This window comes from Antechinus flavipes, chromosome 2 (genome assembly GCF_016432865.1).
Source record: "Antechinus flavipes isolate AdamAnt ecotype Samford, QLD, Australia chromosome 2, AdamAnt_v2, whole genome shotgun sequence".
Lineage (NCBI taxonomy): Eukaryota > Metazoa > Chordata > Mammalia > Dasyuromorphia > Dasyuridae > Antechinus > Antechinus flavipes.
The window spans coordinates 513,710,501-513,729,923 of record NC_067399.1 but is presented as its reverse complement, the minus strand read 5'-3'; the positions used below and the strand labels follow the sequence as shown (position 1 = coordinate 513,729,923).

General features: G+C 35.3%; 1 protein-coding gene and 1 pseudogene across 1 annotated transcript; both read right to left on the bottom strand.

The window, feature by feature from the left end:
• Positions 1–5,532: 5,532 nt before the first annotated feature.
• Positions 5,533–10,994, bottom strand: LOC127546865 (olfactory receptor 6J1-like; annotated as a pseudogene).
• A 5,553-nt stretch (positions 10,995–16,547) lies between these two features.
• Positions 16,548–17,483, bottom strand: LOC127547105 (olfactory receptor 49-like). Its single transcript, XM_051973938.1, has one exon. It carries the CDS (start codon positions 17,481–17,483, stop codon positions 16,548–16,550), a length of 936 nt encoding a protein of 311 aa, XP_051829898.1.
• Positions 17,484–19,423: the final 1,940 nt, after the last annotated feature.

Genomic DNA, 19,423 nt, shown 5'->3' with positions numbered 1-19,423 from the left:
CATTGTGCTAAACCCAATTAAGATGCAAATAAGACAAAGAGATAGTTCCTACCCTAAAGAGGCAACAATGTAATGGAGGAAAACAACACAGAAGGAAATTGAAAACTTGAGGAGAAGGGACAAAAAGGGGTACCTGGTGCTAGATCATGTTTTTCTCTAGAGGTGGAGACAAGCAGAGCTGCTGGTGGAGAATGGAGTCACCTGGAATTTTGTGAGTCCTCTATAATAGAAGGTTTTGGGAGGAGTTTAGTGCTCTATCCTCCAGCTCCCAATCAGAGGGGAAAGGCAACTGAGAACATCCCAAACTGAGTTATTCTTCATGGGGTTGAGATTTCAGATGATCAACTTATCTTGCTGGGTTCAAGACACATGGGTCATGATGTTCCCTGGAGGAAGCCAAGTAGAGCTGTTGATGGAGAATGGAAATAAGTTCAAAGTAATCTTCTTATTCTGCTGAGAAATACCTCTTCACATTTCATCCAAGAAGGAGAAAGAATAAAAAAGAGTTTTTTTTTTTTAAATCTTAGAGATTTAAGTTTAATTGTGAAATATTCAGGAAACATAGATGGTCAGGGAAAATGCATAAAGTATCATACATAGAAGGAACATGCATGGCTTTAGGAAGATTTGTAGTTGGGACAGTTCAGGTTTATGCTGAAGATCCCCCAGTACTTCTTATGATGACATTCTGCTGCTACTTCTTTGCAGTGTGATATTCTTTCCTGGGTTTATCTGTTCTCTGTTAGGTATTTCTGCTTCTCTGCTACTCTGTATTGGGGCTTACTAGTTGCCTTCAACTATGATGTGTTTCTTTGCTGAGTTGTTGCTGAGGCTATTAGACACTCAGCTCCAAAACAGATGAAGAAATCAAAGCTATCTATAGTCACATGAAGAAATGTCCTAAATCATTATTGATTAGAGAAATGCAAATTACCACCTGATATCTATCAGTTTGGATAATGTGAGAGAAAAAGAAAATGATAAATGTTGGAGAAGATGTGGCAAAATTGGGTCACTAATGCACTATTGATGGAATTGTTCTGGAGAGGAATGTGGAACTTTGCTCAAATGGCAATCAAACTGTGCATACCTTTTGATCCTGTAATACTACTACTATATCTGTATCTCAGAAAGATTGCAAAAAAGGGAACAAGATCTACATGGATAAAATTATGTATAGCAGCTCTTTTTTTGGTGGTGGCAAGGAATTTGAAATTGATGGGATTCCCATCAATTGGGGAATGGTTAAAAAAGTTGTGGTATGTGTATATAATGAAATACTGTGGTATTATAAGAAATGATAAGCAGACAAATTTCAGAAAAACCTGGCAAAACTTATCTGCACTGATACAAAGTGAAATGAGAAGAACCCAAAACATCCCATATAGTATTAGCAACATTGTGCAATGAGCAACTATGAATAACTTAGCTATTCTCAACAATACAATCCAGATCCAGAATAGGTCTAAAGGATTCATGACAGAAAATGTTATTGACATTCAGAGAAAGAATTAATAGAGCCTAAATGCAGGCTAAAGTATAATTTTTTCACTTTTTAATGGTCCTTTTTTTGGTCTGTGTCTTTCATAATATGATTAATATGATTGTACATTATGATTGCACATACATAATCTATATTAAATTGCTTCCTGTCTTAGGACAAGAGTGATAAGAAAAAGAGGGAGATAATTTGAAATTTGAAATAAAAAATGATTGTTAAAAATTGTCTTTACATATAATTAGAAAAAAATGCTTTAAAAAACTTTTTATCCTGAGGATATTTTTGAACTTTGGAGATTTAGATCACAGCTAACTGTCTCTGATTGTTTAGCGAGAAAATCTCTGAAGCATTTGCCTATTTTTTGAACATTTTTCCTCCTACTATTTGTTTCATGCTAAACTTTAAACTCTTAATTTACCTAGAATGAGAAATATCATTTTCCATTTTCCTGTAGCCCATGCAAATCAATTTTGTGTCAGAGCCTTCTCCACTTAACATCCTTTAGTTTTCTTCAAAGTTCAGCACAGACTTTACCTCCTACATGAGATCTTTCCTGAATGTCCCTCTTGCTATCTCTTAGTGCCTCTTTCCATCTTGCCAAATGGCCTCTTTCTTATTTTATGTATATGCTCTATTCTGTAACTGCTTAGGTGTGTATGTGAGGCACATGCTGTGTTCCTGATAGACTGAAAGCTCCTTGAGAATTAGCACTGCTTCATATTTGTGTTTGAATACTAGCATCTAACACAGAATCTGACATTCTTAGCAAGTAAATGCTTGTTAATTTGATTATTGAACATATTGTGCAGTATAACTTTTCATAATCTCCCCCAATTTATTTTATTTGTAAATTTGGATTTTTGCATTTGCCATGTTCTCAAAGCAGCATACACTTGTATTTGTTCCCACTCAGTTTTACAGACTCATGAAATATTACAGCTGAAAGAGTTGTGGAGGAAGATGTATCTGAGCACTGTGACTTTTGGGAAAACATGTTTTTTTCAGCAACAATGTATAACTGAGAGTTGGATTATAAGGAAAAGTGAGTGCTGAAGAATCGCTGCTTTTTCATTGCAGTGCTGCAGAAGACTTTTGAGGGTCCCCTGGACAATAACAAGGTCAAATCAATCAGTACTTAAAGGAATTAATTCAGACTATTCATTGAAAGTTCAAATATTGAAGCTGATGCTTAAATACTTTGGTATATAAGATGGGACTTGTTGGAAAAGAGCCTAATGTTGGGAAAGATTGAAGACAAAAGGAAAAAAAGACAGTAGAGACTGAGATGGATAGATAGTATCATAGAAATAATGAATATGAACTTGAACAAGCTTCAAGAAATAATGGAGTTAGAGGAGCCTGGTATGCTATGGTTCATGGGGTCACAAAGAATCAGATGTGGCTGTCTAGCAACAATATCAACAAAATTTCTTCACAGATAAATAAAACTCCACAGAGCTAGAGCTAAGAGACACCCTCATTCTATATCTATTTCCATTCTCAAGGATATTTACAAGAAGATCAAGACTGATTCTATCTTTTTTTATTAAAGTTTTTTATATCTTCAAAACATATGCGTGGATAATTTTTCAACATTGACCCTTACAAAACCTTGTATTCCAAATTTTCCCCTTCTTTTTCTCACTCCTCCCTAGATGGTTAGTAATCTAAAATATGTTAAACAGGTTAAAATATATTAAATCCTATATATATATAATTATCTTGCTGCACAAGAAAAATCAGATCAAAAGGGAAAAAAATGAGAAAGATAACAAAATGCAAGCAAACAACAACAAAAAGAGTGAAAATGCTATGTTGTGATTCACACTCAGTCCCCACAGTCCTCTCTCTGGATATAGATGGCTCTCTTCATCACAAGATTTTTGGAAATTGCCTCAGTCATCTCATTGTTGGAAAGAGTCACATCCATCAGAATTGATCATCATATAATCTTATTGTTTCTGTCTCCTGGTTCTGCTCATTTCACTTAGCAGACTGATTCTATCTTTAAGGAGATTTCCACTATTTTAAAGATTACTAACTATAAAGGAATTTATTTTTCCACAGGAACAAACCTAATTTTTGTTAATTCCTTGAGACTTTTCACAGTTGCTTTTCTCCTTTCCTTCCTGCTACTTAGCCCCCTTTTGCTATATTATAAGAACCCCAAGATTGTCCATCCATGTGGGACTCTCTTTGGATACTTCCCTCTCAGTTATTAATAAAGTCTCTTGTTCTTAGTTAGTCCTTTGTTTATCTGACAATCTGATCCATAGACCTGTTTTGATGATTGAAATCCTTTTCAAACCTATTGGGACCTGAGGTTGGAACTCATGAGACAGGTTCCTTTGAGTTTTCCTTATTCAGTAGATAGCTGAATGTGTCCCTCATTTGTGAAGGCATTTTTTCATTTTAAAATAGAAAATGTTATCTATAAGACTGTAATGGCATACTATTGTTCCATAAAAATGATGAAAAATAGTTTTAGAGAAATCTGGAAAAGCATATGTGTACTTTTAAAAATTCCGTAGAAGGATATTGCAATATAGTTATGTTTTTAAACATTTAGTGCTTGCTGTTGTTAAAATAAAATTATTTATTGATTTGATCTACACCTATGATTTCATAGGTGTGGGGAACTCCTGTTGAGGAGATTTCCTAAACTAATGCAGATGGGGTAATTCATAATTTTTAGTCTTAAAGATTTGACTGGAGACACTAAGAAATTGAGTGACTTGTACAGGGTCACATAGCCAATATACGTAAAAAGCTGGACTTGAACAGGTCTTTCTGCCTGAACCTGGCTCCCCTTCCAAGATTATTTAATTTGTCTTTCAATCACTGAAAATCTTTTTCCCCTTTCATTTCTCCATTTCATTTCATTACTCCCTTGCTCATCCTATTGAGAAAGAATGAAAAATAAATTCTTAACAGATATGGATTGTCAAGCAAAAAGAAAATCATGTCATAATTTACACCTGATTCTATCACCTTTCAGAAGGTGAGAGGCAGAGGGAAGTGAGTGAATTGTTTCTTCATGAGTCTTCTAAAATTCTGTCAGTCTTCTCAGTTATCAGAGTCCTAAAATCTTTCAAAGTTGTTTGTTATAGCAGCACTCTTTGTGCTGGCACAAAACTGTGACAGCACATCCATTGAGTAGAGAATGAATTTTAAAAATGATATCATAGGAATATAATTTGAATAAAATTGTAGAGTAAGGGATATGAAGAATCCAGAGAAATATAAGATTTGTTTGAATGATATAGAATAAAACAATTAGAGGCAAGATAATATGTACAATATATGATGACTAGATAATTGGAAAGAAAAGGCAATGAGGAGGAGTAATTGATAAAATGTTGGGCCTGGTATCAGAAAGACCTAAGTTCATATATTGCCTCAGACACTTGAAAGTCATGTAATGCTGGGCAAGTCACTAAACTTCTGTTTGCCTCAGTTTCCTCACCTGTAAAATAAGAATAATAACATCACTGACTTCCCAGAATTGTTTGAAGATTAAATAAATTAATATTTATAAAATACTTAGCCTAGTTCTTGGCAAATAGTAGGTGCTTCATAAATGCTTATTCCCTTCTCTCTTCCCTCCCCTAATAGAAAGTCTAAGTAAATGAAATAGCAGTGAGTGATCTAAGAAAAAGACATGAAAAATCTCTTCCATGTTATGGCAGATAGATAAGGAGCTATTAGGATAGAATATCATATATATGTTATGTTTCTGTATATTAATATTAATTCAATAATAATTAATTAAAATTAATATTAAATGTTTCTGTACATTTTTTAACTATTAGGGAGAGTAGTATTATTGAAATGACTGTAATGTAAATAATTAATAGAATTGACTATACATATTTATATGATTAATCAGCATTAAACATTAGGGAAAATCATATAGTAGATGAATATATGTTATATCAAATGTATTTTATATTGCATATTCAACATAAATTTATATAATAAAAGAAAATGGTCTTTATTTGAATGAAGAGAAAAAGGATTCAATTTTTTTGTCAATTATCTTTTTGAGATATTTTACTCAGCAGTTCTCTTTCCTTTCCCACTAAAAATGCTTCGATTTCTACCTATACCTCCCTAAGAATCCTCAGCACAATGTCATTATGCAGAATGTAGATGAAGAGGCTGAGGAAAGTCAACACATAGGGATCAACACTGCGGGTATTTTGTTGATTACCAAGTTTTTTTCTGGACGGGAATCACATGGGTATGAAGACTGTGATGTTTCCAGCCATCACAACAAGGGTCAGATAAGAAGCACATATGTTAAAGGCTTTCTTCCTCTCATTGGCTATTAGGATTCAGGACATGGTCATAATGATGCAAATCTAGGAGTATCCAGTGAGGATTATGGAGCAAAGGATGACTAGAGAAAATAGCAGGAAACCTATCAGCTCAATAAATGGCCAAGGACAATAGAGGTCCACTGTCACAGAAAAGTGGTTAATGATACTGGAACTTCAAAAAGGTGACCTGGAGATAAATGTAATGGGACAGAGAACAGACAAGAAACCACTCACACATGAGAAAAGAATCAATCCAATGCATGTAGGACTCATGATGATGCTATACCTTGATGGATTATAGATGGCAGTGTATTGTCATAGGACGTGGATGTCAGTAGAAGAAACTTTACTGTCCCGAAGAAGTAGAAAAAGCATCAGGTGATATACTTAGCAAAAAGTACAGTTTTATTCCCAGGGGCTAAATTGGCCAAAACCTTTGGGGAAATGATAGAGGTAAAGAGGATATCTATGAAGGAGAGATTGCAGAAGAAGAAATACCTGAGTATGTAGAGGCATGAGTAGGACACAACAATGCAGAGGATGAGGATGTTTCCCAGGAGTGTCATCAGGTATGTGAGCAGAAGGAACATGAGGAATCTCTCTGCTGATGGCAAAACTGAATAGAATGAACTGTCACTGTGGTGATCTGATTCTCTTTTGGTGTGATCCTCTTGGGTTTCTGTGGGAACTATGGGAAAAAATTATGGAACAGAAATGAATGGAGGAAATCTACAGCTTCTGTCTAGAACCATGGAAAGAAAAGAAACTTTTATAAAGAAAATTTTAAACTGGAAGTAGGAAATTCAGAACTAGTTTTTCAATGATAGTCTAAGGATTGTGGCTATGGTGTGTGGATACCAGAGAAAATCAGGTTGAAATGAGAAACTATAGGTCTTTTCCACCAACTTTTAGAATATTCTCATAATCCTTTGCACAATAATTACCACCAGCTCCACTTTGCAATCAGATGGTAGAAAAATTACGTTTTAGTAGAATGACCACTGGCCGTAGTTTTAAGAGATCTCTTTGAGTGCTATCTTCACTATTAATGAAATGGAGCAATATCACCTTTTTAACCTCAGGACTATTATTAGTATATTAAAGAGACAGAACAAAAGCATGAGTCTAATTCCCATATTAGAAGTTCTATGATTCTAATAAAATAATGTAAATAAGGTTAAACAATTCATCTTCTCTCAATCCTCAGTATTATATTAGAGGTCTCCTGTTTAGAGGAAAGACAAAATTCTCTTTTGTTTAAAGATCCATAAATTTCTCCAACTTAAAGCTTATGAATAAAATGAGGAGAAGGTAATATTTGAAACTAAGTTGCCAAGGGCATTATCTACTTCCTCTCTTCTCTTTGATAAGCTGTCAGTGGTGATTACTTTTCTATCATGTAGAAATGAATGAAAAGGATATTGCTACTTAATGATTCATGAACCTCAATTCTCTCTAATTGATCAGAGGATTGGTGTATAGGGTGTATTTAAACCATATGGCTCATTCTACATTATCATTGATTCCCTCATCTCAATCACTGGGATCCAGTAGTATGAAAAATCAAATTTTTGTCAGGGATAGAGAATACAATAGGTTCTTGAATTTAAAACACATTGTCTGTAGATACTTGGTATATGGTATGAGCAAGGGAGTGGTGGCCTCCAAACATATCTCTGGAATGATGTGGTTAACTTAGTCTAGCTGAAATGAAATTAAGTCATCCACATGTAATTGGTTTTACATATGGCATGGGAACGGGCATAAGGAACATGAACAAATTAGTATTTTTTTTTGTTTTTAGAAACAGGACATTTAGGAAAATGAGAAAGGATTAAGAGAGAACAAAGATACCTTTATTTTTTAAAAAAATTTTTTGTTGTTTTTCATTATGTCTTCTTTTAAAATTTTTATTAAAACTTTTTATTTTCAAAACATAGACATAATTTTCCAACATTCACCCTTACAAAGCCTTGTATTCAAATTTTTTCCCTGCCTTCCCTCCATCCCTCCCCTAGACAGTAAGTAATTCAATATATGTTTAATATGTATGTATGTAATATGTTTAATATAGAACTTATACATTTTCCCACAATTATCTTACTACACAAGAAAAATCAGATCAAAAACAAAAAATGAGAAAGAAAACAAAATGTAAGCGAACAATGACAAAAAGAGTGAAAATACTATGTTGTGATCCATAGTCAGTTCCCACAGGCCTCTCTCTGAGTGCAGATGGCTCTCTTCATCACAAGAGCATTGGAACTGGCCTGAATCACTTCGTTGTTGAAAAGAGACTTGTCCATCAGAATTGATCAAAATTTTGCTGTTGCTGTGTACAATGGTCTCCTGGCTCTGTTCATTTCACTCAGCATCAGTTCATGTAAGTCTCTCTAGGCCTCTCTGAAATCATATTGCTGGTCATTTCTTACAGAACAATAATATTCCATAACATTCATATGCCATAATTTATTCAGCCATTCTTCAACTGATGGGCATCCACTAGGTTTCTAGTTTCTTGCCACTACAAAAAGGGCTGCCACAAACATTTTTGCACATGTGGGTCCTTTTTCTTCCTTAATGATTTCTTTGGGATATAAGCCCAGTAGAAACACTGCTGAGTCAAAGGGTATGCACAATTTGGCATAGTTCCAAATTACTCACCAGAATGTTTGAATCAGTTCACAACTTCACCGACAATGTCCATTTTCCCACATCCCCTCCAACATTCATCATTATCTTTTCCCATATTCTTAGCCAATCTCAGAAGTATGTGATGGTACCTCAGAGTTGTCTTAATTTTCATTTCTCTGATCAATAGTGATTTGGAGCACTTTTTCATATGACTAGAAATGCTTTTAATTTCTTCATCTGAAAATTGTCTGTTCATATTCATATACCTTTATTGAATATTTGTTCTGAGCTGTATGTAATAAAAGAATGGGAAGATATATTTTATGAATAGAAAATAGGGAAATTGTGTGAGGTTTGTGCTTGGATTTTGCCTGAAAGGTGAACCTATAGATAATACAAAAATAAACTTGCTGCTTTTTTAACTAGCTCTCTGGTTGTTATTGGGAGTGGTAGTGTTGATGGTGGAGGAAATAAGTGCTAACTAGGAGATGGGACTAGATAGGGGCTGCTAAAACTTTTATGTTCATTCTAACCTATGCTAGCCTAAGGAAAATAATGAGTTAATACCTATAGTATCCTATATATGTTAGAACCCAGAGATCTTTACACACACACATAAAGCAAAGTAACTTTTGTCCTCTAAGTAACTATTCTTCTTAAGCTATAATCCTCAGAGAAAACACTACTGCCTGAGATAGGGAAATCCATAGGAACATGGACTTTGCAGGGAAAATCATAACGGATCTGACTCAGACCAGTGGGAATGGCACTAGGGAATCTCTTCTTAGAACTTTCTCCACAAAGATGAAATATTTCTAAAGCAAAAGCCAGTTTAAAAAATTGGACTCTTTATAGTCTCAAAAAGACAAAATCTGAGATAGAATAAAATCATAGTCTCTAAAATGTTGAAGTATATGGATAGAGTGAATACGAATCTTTACTATGTCCTGGAATAGTAGAATGAGGGAGCAAATATATGTTCATTTTAGCCATTCATTAGAAGGTCCTCTTCTCTTTATCTTTTGCATCACAAGTGTTTGATGTCTGCCGCTGACTGAATCAAAACCACAGAACCCAAGAATTGGAGGACCTCAAAGATTGTCTAGTTCAATTTATACCCCAAACAAGAATCACTTCTATGACATTGTTGACAAGTGACCATCCAATCTACACTTTAAGATCTCTACTGAGGCAGAACCCACAAGCCCTTTCAACCCAGGGAAGTCTATGCAAGGGTTTAGATCTTGCCTCACCCTTAGATAATGAGATGGTGACAATAGATTTAGGTGCTTAGAAATGCTTGGTATCTCAGGAATTGTAACTCATCTACTACTTAGACTCCTCCCTGCTCTGTTCCTGCGCAGACTCTGGTGTGGAATCAGCAGTAAACCTGGATTACAAGGTGCTTATTGCTCAGGCTTTAGGGTTTAAAGTTCATTTATTTCAGAACCCACATAATAATAAGGGTATCTTCTTCATAGCATTATTGTGAAGATCAAATGAGATGCTATATGTACAATGCACTATAAACCTTAAAGTGCCAGAGAAATGTTAGCTATTATTATTTAATGGTAATAAAATAAAGGTATTAAACTAGCTGATATCAAAGGTTTTTTAAATTCTAAAACTTAGGATCTCATGATTATAAGATAAGGAGCTACTAAACAGAATCAACATTGTGACCTTACTCCTCCTCATCCTCCTCCAATTCCAGTTTCCCACTCATAGAGTACCATGCAATGACTTGCTATGCAAATATAGCATTATGTGTATTATTGAAATCTAATATAATCCTGCCAAATCAACTTCACTATTCATCATGATTCTTATCATATTGAACACCAAATTGCATCTTCATCGATGTCCATTGTACAAAATAAAAGGCCAACTTTTCAATAGACTTGTGATGGAAAGTGCCATCCACACCTAGAGAGAGAATGATGGAGACTGAATATGGATCATTACAGTATTTTAACTTTTTTTTAGTTGTTTGTTTTTTCCCCTTTGATCTGATTTGTCTTGTATAACATAATGAATGTGAAAATATGTTTAGAAGAATTGAATATGTTTAATTTATATTGAATTGCTTGTTTTCTTGGAGATAGGGGAGGGAGAGAGAAATTTGGCACATAAGGTTTTGCAAAGGTGGATGTTGAAAACAATTTTGCATGTATTTGGAAAAGTAAAATACTATTAAAAATAAAAAGCAAATCTTTTTATAGTGGTTTTTGGCTTGTTCTCCTAACAGTAGTATTTCTACCAGATTAGATTAGATTAATTAATTAATTTGATGTAGTTTAGAAATAAATTAATCTTATCCTAGATAGCATATCTTATTTAGTAATGAAGGAAAAAGCCATTTTCCCCAGAGGAATATTACAAGTCTTTCTCCTTGCCCTCATAAAATAGAGAAGTGAAAGCATCTGTTCTACCTGTTTCTTCCATTCTCCAGTAGAGTCAACAAGTTTGATGAAACTACAAATACTCACATCATTCTGAGACTTGGTGATACCAGCACACAGGAACTCCTCACCCATAGAACATCTGGCCACAGGAAATGTTGCTCTCTTTGTGCTCTAAGATCTCAGAATTCCAAGACTTCTTCCTGCAGAAGACTGCTGTATTAAGACTTTTGATGCTAAGATTTTCAAGATCTTTGCCCAGATGGCACAATGGAAGGCAGACTGCAGAATGGCTCTTGAACTTGGTTGTGAGATATGATAGAATGATTTTTGACAGAGATCAGGGTGCCATGGAGTAGTAGAAGGATTCTTATTTGGGAAAGTTAACTCCAGATCTAAATTATAGGAGATGCCTCAAGGGGTTCGATTTCTTTGTCTTAGAGCACAAAATCTGGACTCAGCCAGCTGTGGAGACTGGGCCAACTCAAACATGTCTATACTAGAAGGAGTTGGGATCAAAATACCAGCTTTGACATTTTAAACCCATTGCTAACCATTAAACCTAGTCCTGTCTGTTATTTTTTTGAATTGTTTCTCTGATGTTTCATGTTTTTTTCTTCCATTCTCATTGGCTCTTGAACTTGATCACCTTACATATGCAGTAGAATAATGGCTTTATAATTTGTTTCCCCACTTTTATACTCTCCTCCAATTTACCCCTACATGTCTCTACCACATTATTATTATCCCCATTATACAGATGAGGAACTCAAAGTAAACAGAGATTAGATGACTTGCTCAGTGTCTTATAATTAGCAAATATTTTAGGCCAGATTTGAATTTAGGTCTTTCTGACTCTAGGCCCAGTGTTTTACTAATTGTGTTAAGATGATCTGTGAGGTCTCTTCCAACTCTAAACACATGAGAATGTAATGGTCATTAAGTCCTTCTCATGGTCATTGTCAACTGCCTTAATCATACAATCAGATAAACCTATGTCAGAAGCCAGTTCTCTGGTAGAACTTTGAAGAAAAAGGAGAAATGGAGGAAAGCAAATTTTCAGTCAAATAATTTGTTCCATCTTTCTTCCAATGTTATATTTCTATAGTCTTCACTCTCATCGTTCCTTTAGGGCTAGACAGAAATGACTAGTGGAACTACAAAATCTTAATATTTGAGGATGAGAACCTAGAATTTTCACATATCACTGTGGCCTTGTTGCTCTGTGGCACTGAAGATTGCTTCTCAATCTCTCTCACATACAGACTGCCTTATATGAAAGTAGGTGGGATTCAAATCACTGCTAGTCTCTGTTGGAAAGCAATATTTTAGAAAGATTAAACTGGCAATATTGTGCAGGAAGGTTTGGAGGAAGGGAGATGAAAAGTAAGGACGTTATTTTAGGAGTAATGCAGATGTTAATAGATTTCATGGTGAGAGTGGGCATGCTGGGATCAGGTTGTATCTGAATGTTACTGTGAAGGAAGCTATTGCAAGAACCTGATGACAAATAAGAACATTTAGGAAAGGAAGGTGTTGAAAGATGACCTCTGGATCTTGAGCCTGGGTTATCTAGAGAATAATGTTGCCATTTGATAAAAATGAGGAACTTGAGGAGGTAGATTAGTTTAAGGACCTTCTGAAAGCTATCTGGATTTCAGGAAATCCTTTGGATCAGTATTCATTCAAAACCACAAATGATAAACATCTATGGACATTTCTTCTGCCAAACCAACCATGGGACATACTAATTCAAAGCAAATGATATTTAATTCAACAATATATTAGGTGTGATGATGGTATTGCCCTACAAATAGCTTTGTCTGTTCCTCCATCTCTCTCCTGAATCACTCTGTGTTGGTTCTCCGCTAAATAGGGTAAAGTTTTCAATTGTTTTAATTCATTCTCAGGAGCTGATTCAATATTTTAGGATTTAGAGACATAATCAGCTAGTCTGATAGCCAACTATGGAAATCTGTAGGCATTGTCTTAAATTTTTTTTTATTATGAACTAGAACATGATTAATAGACATAAACATTTCCATATATAAAGAAGGTCAGGAAAAAAAAGAGTTGTGCTTGAACCTGTGAATCTATTAATATTGTTTTATTTATATATATAAATAGATGTATATGTATATATTTGCATATATACATACATACATTATATACATATACACATACATATACACACACAAAGCAGAATTTTTATCTTTTTAAATATTTTTATTGTAATGCTTAATATAGAGTAGGCACTTAATAAGTGTTTTGTTGTTGTTATTCAGTTGATTTGATTCTATGTGATTCTTTGTGACTCCATTTGGGGTTTTCATGGCAAATATATTGGAATAGGTTGCCATTTCCTTCTCCAGCTCATTTTATAGGCCCAGATGTCAGAGATATATGTGTGTGTATGTGTGTGCACATATACATATATATGTAGTGCCAATGATGCCCTGCTTATCTGTGTCCCCTTCTCAGGTCCTTCTGATCTTTTCTATTTATTTCAGTTTATTCACTTAAGAGTGTGAAACAAGCCAGCAATAATTGATGGACGTGGGTGTTTGATAATGCTGCCAGCCACATATCTATACCTTTAGCTATCTGTTTTTCTATCCTCCTCTTATCTTATCTGATGTCTCATATTTACACCTTTCTCTCAGATCACATTTTTAGTTTTCTTCAGGATGCAGCAATCTCTTATCTAGGTGCTGCATACCTCCCCTCCCTGTCAGTGGATGATTTATTCTTAAATCATAATGAAAGTTGTTTTCCTAGTCTTCACTTTGACTATACCATTCACGTGTTTAGGATTTTATGACATCTTCCTATTTATGCACTGTTTCAGAAACTCATGATTTGCTTCAAAAGCCTGTAGCAAAATTACCCAGACCCACCTCCTTCCCATAATCTTTCTCCTTTTATCCTCCCACCCATCTTACTTTCTTATTATTTTGGAGGACAACACTATCTTCCCCTTCCCTCAAGTCAGTAACCTAGGTGTCATGCTCAATTCCTTACTTTCTCTTTGCCCACATATCTCATCATATGCCAAGTCATTTCATTTCTACATTCTTTACATTTTTAATATATCACTCTTCTTCTTGGCCATTGCTACCACCTTTAGTTCTTATCACTTCATTTGTTATTTGCTACTCCAATTTGGGGTTTTCTTAGCAAAGATACCTACAAGTATCTTTTTTTTCTTTTGCCCTGGTTTGCCCTTTCATTCTCCAGTTCATTTTACAGATAAAGAAACTGAGACAAATAGTTTTAAATGACTTGCCCAGAGTTACAGTTAGGAGGTGTCTGAAGCCAGATTTAAGTTTAGGAAGTTGAGTCTTCCTGACTGCAGATCCAACACTCTAACCACTAAGCCATCTATCTGTCCCCCATCAATTCTTACCTGATTATTACAATAGTCTGCTGGCTGGTTTCCTTGCCTCAAATCTCCCCACTCCAATTCATCCTCCATTCAGTTACCAAAATGTTTTTCCTAAATGCAGATCTGAGCAAGTCATCCACCCTACTCAATAAACCTCTTGTGGCTCCCAAATGTCCCCAAAAGGCATTCAAATCCCTTTCTACCTTTCTAGTCTTAAATCCCAGACACATACTCTTTGATTCAGTGACATAGAACTTAGTCTGACTAAAATCCCATATTCAAGAAGAAACTTTTTCTAATCTCTCTTGATTCTAGTACCTTCCCTCTGTCAATTATTTCCTATTTATTGCTTCCTTGTACATGTTTGTTTGCTTATCAACTTTCCCATTAGATTGTTATTGTTGTTCAGTTGTTTAAATCCTATTTAATTCTTTCTGACCCTATTTGGAGTTTTCTTGGCAAAGATACTAAAGTGATTGACTATTTCCTTCTCCAGGTCAGTTTATAAATGAGAAATGGAGGCAAACAAGGTTAAATGACTTGCCCAGTGTCACACAGCTAGTAAGTGTCTGAGGCCAGATCTGAATTCAGAAAGAGGAATCTTAACTGACTTCAGACTTAGCACTCTATCCACTGCACCATTTTCCTTTCAACTTTCCCTGTGGCAGAGCCTTGTCTTCTGTGTCAACAACATAATGTCAAAATTATCTTCCTTCATTCAAATGACTCTGGATAAGGTTTCTTTCCCAGTGAATCACATGTTTAAGATTTTATGATGAACCTGATAGGATTTTATGTGTACCTGAACTAGGTACAAATGAGATTGTGAACCATCCTGTTTCCAAATGACCTGATTTGTATATACTAACTATTGGTTTCAATTTATAGATAAATGGATCATTTAATCTGGATTTCTAAATGTTCATTTACTTTTGCTATGACCTTAACATATTAATCCATATTAAAGTTGCATACTTTTCAGGGGTCCTCAAACTACAGCCTGCGGACCAGATGCGGCAGCTGAGGATGTTTATCCCCCTCACCCAAGGCTATGAAGTTTCTTTATTAAAAGGCCCACAACAGCCCTGTTTGTAGTGGCTAGAAGCTGGAAAATGAATGGATGCCCATCAATTGGAGAATGGTTGAGTAAACTGTGATATATGAACGTTATGGAATATTATTGTTCTGTAAGGAATGACCAGCAGGATGAATACAGAGAGGACTGGTGAGACTTACATGAACTGATGCTAAGTGAAATGAGCAGAACCAGGAGATCATTATATACCTCAACAATGATACTGTTTGAGGATGTATTCTGATGGAAGTGGATCTCTTCCATAAAGAGAGCTAATTCAGTTTCAAATGATCAAAGATGGGCAGAAGCAGCTACACCCAAAGAAAGAACACTGGGAGATGAATATAAACTGCTTGCATTTCTGTTTTTCTTCCCGGGTTATTTATACTTCTGAATTCATTCTCCCTGTGCAACAAGAAAACTGTTCGGTTCTGCACACGTATATTGTATCCAGGATATACTGTAACCTATTCAACATGTAAAGGATTGTTTGCCATCTGGGGGAGGGGGTGGAGGGAGGGAGGGGAAAAATTGGAACAGAAGTGAATGCAAGGGATAATGTTGTAAAAAATTACCCTGCATGAGTTCTATCAATAAAAAGTTATTTAAAAAAAAAGGCCCACAAAACAAAGTTTTTGTTTTTACTATAGTCCAGCCCTCAAACAGTCTGACGAACAGTGAACTGGCCTCCTATTTAAAAAGTTTGAGGACCCCTGCTTTAGATAATATACTCCCAGAGGTCATGTTATATATTTTTGAATAGCTTTATATAATATTTTAAAGCAAGGAACAATAAAAGGACTTTGGGTGATGATAATTATTATCAATTTAGGCAGATGTTATCCCAGCAGGAATAATGACTGGGTTTATTGTAAATGAATGATGAACTATAAATGATAGAAACTATCATATGCATGCAGGGTGGATATCAGAAAAGACCTGTCATCTAAGTAAAGTTGACCTTTTTGGGTTCTCTTCCTGCTTAACTAGAAGAACTGAACAATAATCAAGTCCCCATGATGAGAGTAGGGCAATAGAGCACTGTGGTTTAAGTTCTGTTCTGAGGGATGGGAACAATGTATTGAGATGAGGGCAGAGAGTTTGTTGGAAAAAGGAAGAGATGAGGGGAAAAATTCTGGGCGAATAATGACGGAGACCTCTAGAATAATATTTCCAGGGAACTTCAAGAATCTTTACCACCTATGGGAAACTCTCTCTGCTCTGAAGCTTAGGCTGGGGAGATCCACTTGCCCACCTTTTCCCTAATCACCAGTTTCACCTGTTTGTTCCTCAGAGTGTAGATGAAAGGATTGAGCATGGGGGTCACTACAGTGTTGAGGATGGCCACCACCTTGTTCAGGTTCTCCCCTTCACTGCTTTTACCTGTCCTGATATACATAAAGATGCAACTGCCATAAAAAAGGGATACCACAATGATGTGGGAGGAACAAGTGGAAAAGGCTTTCTGCCTCTCCTTAGCTGAAGGGATGTGTAGGATTGTGTAGAGGATGTTACCATAACAGGAGGCAGTGACAGATAAGGTACCCAGCAGACTTACATTGGCTATGACAAAGCCCATCAGTTCCACCAGGCTTGTGTCTGCACATATAAGCTCTAGTAGTGGGAAATTGTCACAGAAAAAATGATTGACAATATTGGGGCCACAGAAAGGCTGCTGAACTGTAATGTAACTTGGGACAATGATGAGAAGAAAAGCTCCCACCCATGAGGAGAGCACCAGCTGCACACAGACCCTTTTGCTCATGATGGTAGCATAACGCAAAGGGTTACAGATTGCCACATACCTATCAAAGGACATCACAGCTAGGAGGAGGAATTCTGTGGTTCCTAGGAAGAAGTAAAGGAAACTCTGCAGGAAGCATCCCAGTAAAGAGATGGTCTTGTTCCCTGTTAGGATGTTGTTCAGCATCTTGGGAAAGATGACAGAAGTGAACCAGATCTCCAGAACAGCAAAGTTTCTGAGGAAGTAGTACATGGGGGTATAAAGGCGATGATCCATCAGCGTGACAACAATGATGAGGAGGTTCCCTAGCAGTGTGATAAGGTAGGTTAAGAAGAGCCCTACAAAGATCAACATTTGGAATTCACAGACATCTGTGAGTCCCAGAAGAATGATCTCACTGATGGTGGTACTGTTCCTCATGTTCCCTGTTGGGGAAAAAGAGAGAAGAATATTAGCATAAGAAGCTGTAATGCTGTAAGATTACAACTGATTTAGATGTGGAAAGAATAGGAAATAAAGGAAGCTTTCCCAGCTGGAGTCCTTTATTTTCATGTACAGCAATACCTTCAATCTCTAGATCCACATCCACATTTCTTAGCCTCTTTGCCAATGAATGACCTATATGATAGAATTTGCCTTGGATTGAGAAATAAGTGGTATTAGTATGAATAATAACTCAGTTAACTGAAGAGTATGGAGGTCAAACTCTTGCCTACTTTATCTTTCCAACCAAGTCAGATTTATTCTTTCTACACTTACTGTTTTGTTTTGTTTTGTTTTTTTTAAAAGAAAACCTGTTCTCAACGTTTTTTTCTTTCTTTTATCCCAGATTGTGGAGCATCTTTTAAAAATTTCCTTTGGCACTCTGGATATCATTTCATCATAGCACTAAACATTTCCTCTCCTAAAATCCCTTATTTTTCAGGTCATTCAAAGCAGAAACAAAGTAGACATACAGTCTAACTCATTTCCCCAGCTGTTCCTTCTTTGTGTTTCCAGTATCGAATCTTTGCATTAGGAGTTCAGGATCTATAATTTCACCAATGTATATGTTATCAACAGTGACACAAACTGAAACTCTTCCATCATTTGGTAGAAGCTTTTTTCAAGGATGGCTGGATTTGAAAAATTTGTTGTCTTTTCTGACTATCTTGATGATGATGGTTCTCTTTTAATTTAATTAGGGTATCTTTAAACATCTGAATGTTTTTAAGTAGGGGAATAACATAGGCAAACCTGTGCCTTAGAAAGATGACTTTAGCACTTGTTTAGAGTATCAATTGGAAAAGTCGGTTCCAATTATCTCTAGGAGAGAAGTGACAAAAGTCTGAACTGGGATAATAGGCATAGAAGTAGAGAGAAGGGAATGGATGTATAATATCCAGATGAAATGGAAACGGATTAGAAATAATGGGTAAGAAATATAAAATATAATTTATATTTTAATATATTAACATGTATTGGTCATCCTGCCATCTAGGGGAGGGGGTGGGGGTAAGGAGGGGAAAAATTGGAACAAAAGGTTTGGCTATTGTCAATACTGTAACCCATGCATATAACTTGTAAATAAAAAGCTATTAAAAATTAAAAAAATAATTAAAAAAAGAAAAGAAAAAAGGGAAAAAAAGAAATATAAAATAGTCAAAGGTAGCTTCAACATTAGTGATTGAGACAATGAGGGTGCCTTTATCAGAATTAGTAGATTTAACTGTAGTGGCAGATTCAGAATGTTTCAATATGGAGTGAGCCAAACCAGGAGAACAATTTATACCTAATAATGTTATAGAGAAAAATAACTTTGCAAGAATTTAGAATGTTGTCACTGCAATGATAAAATATTTGTTCAGAGGAATAAAAGTGCAATATGCCACTTACCTCCTTCCAGACAAATGATGAATTTAAAATGTAGAATGAGGCTCATTGTTGTGCATAACCAATGGAGGAATTTGCTGTATATGAGCTATATGTAATTATTAAAAAGATTTTAATTCTAAAAATTGATTAATGGGAATGCAGTGGGAAGGAGAGAAAATAAGAATTTATAAAATAAGTTATTTTAAAACCTTCCTCATAAAATTTTTTTTATATTTTATTATTAACAATGTAAAAATAAACAAAAATTAACAAGCAAAAAAATAACCTTTATAAGAAGTAATTAAAACAAAAGCAAGAATGACATTTTGTATGACATATTTCTGAGGAATACATGTGCTCAGTGTGTTCATTATGTTATAGAGATTGGAAATCATGTACTTTATGTATGATGTTCACTATTTTGTACTCAATGGATATTATGAGTTTAACAATGGTAAGAGAAGAATGATATTGAAAGTATTGTTCAGTTTCAACTTTGGAAGACT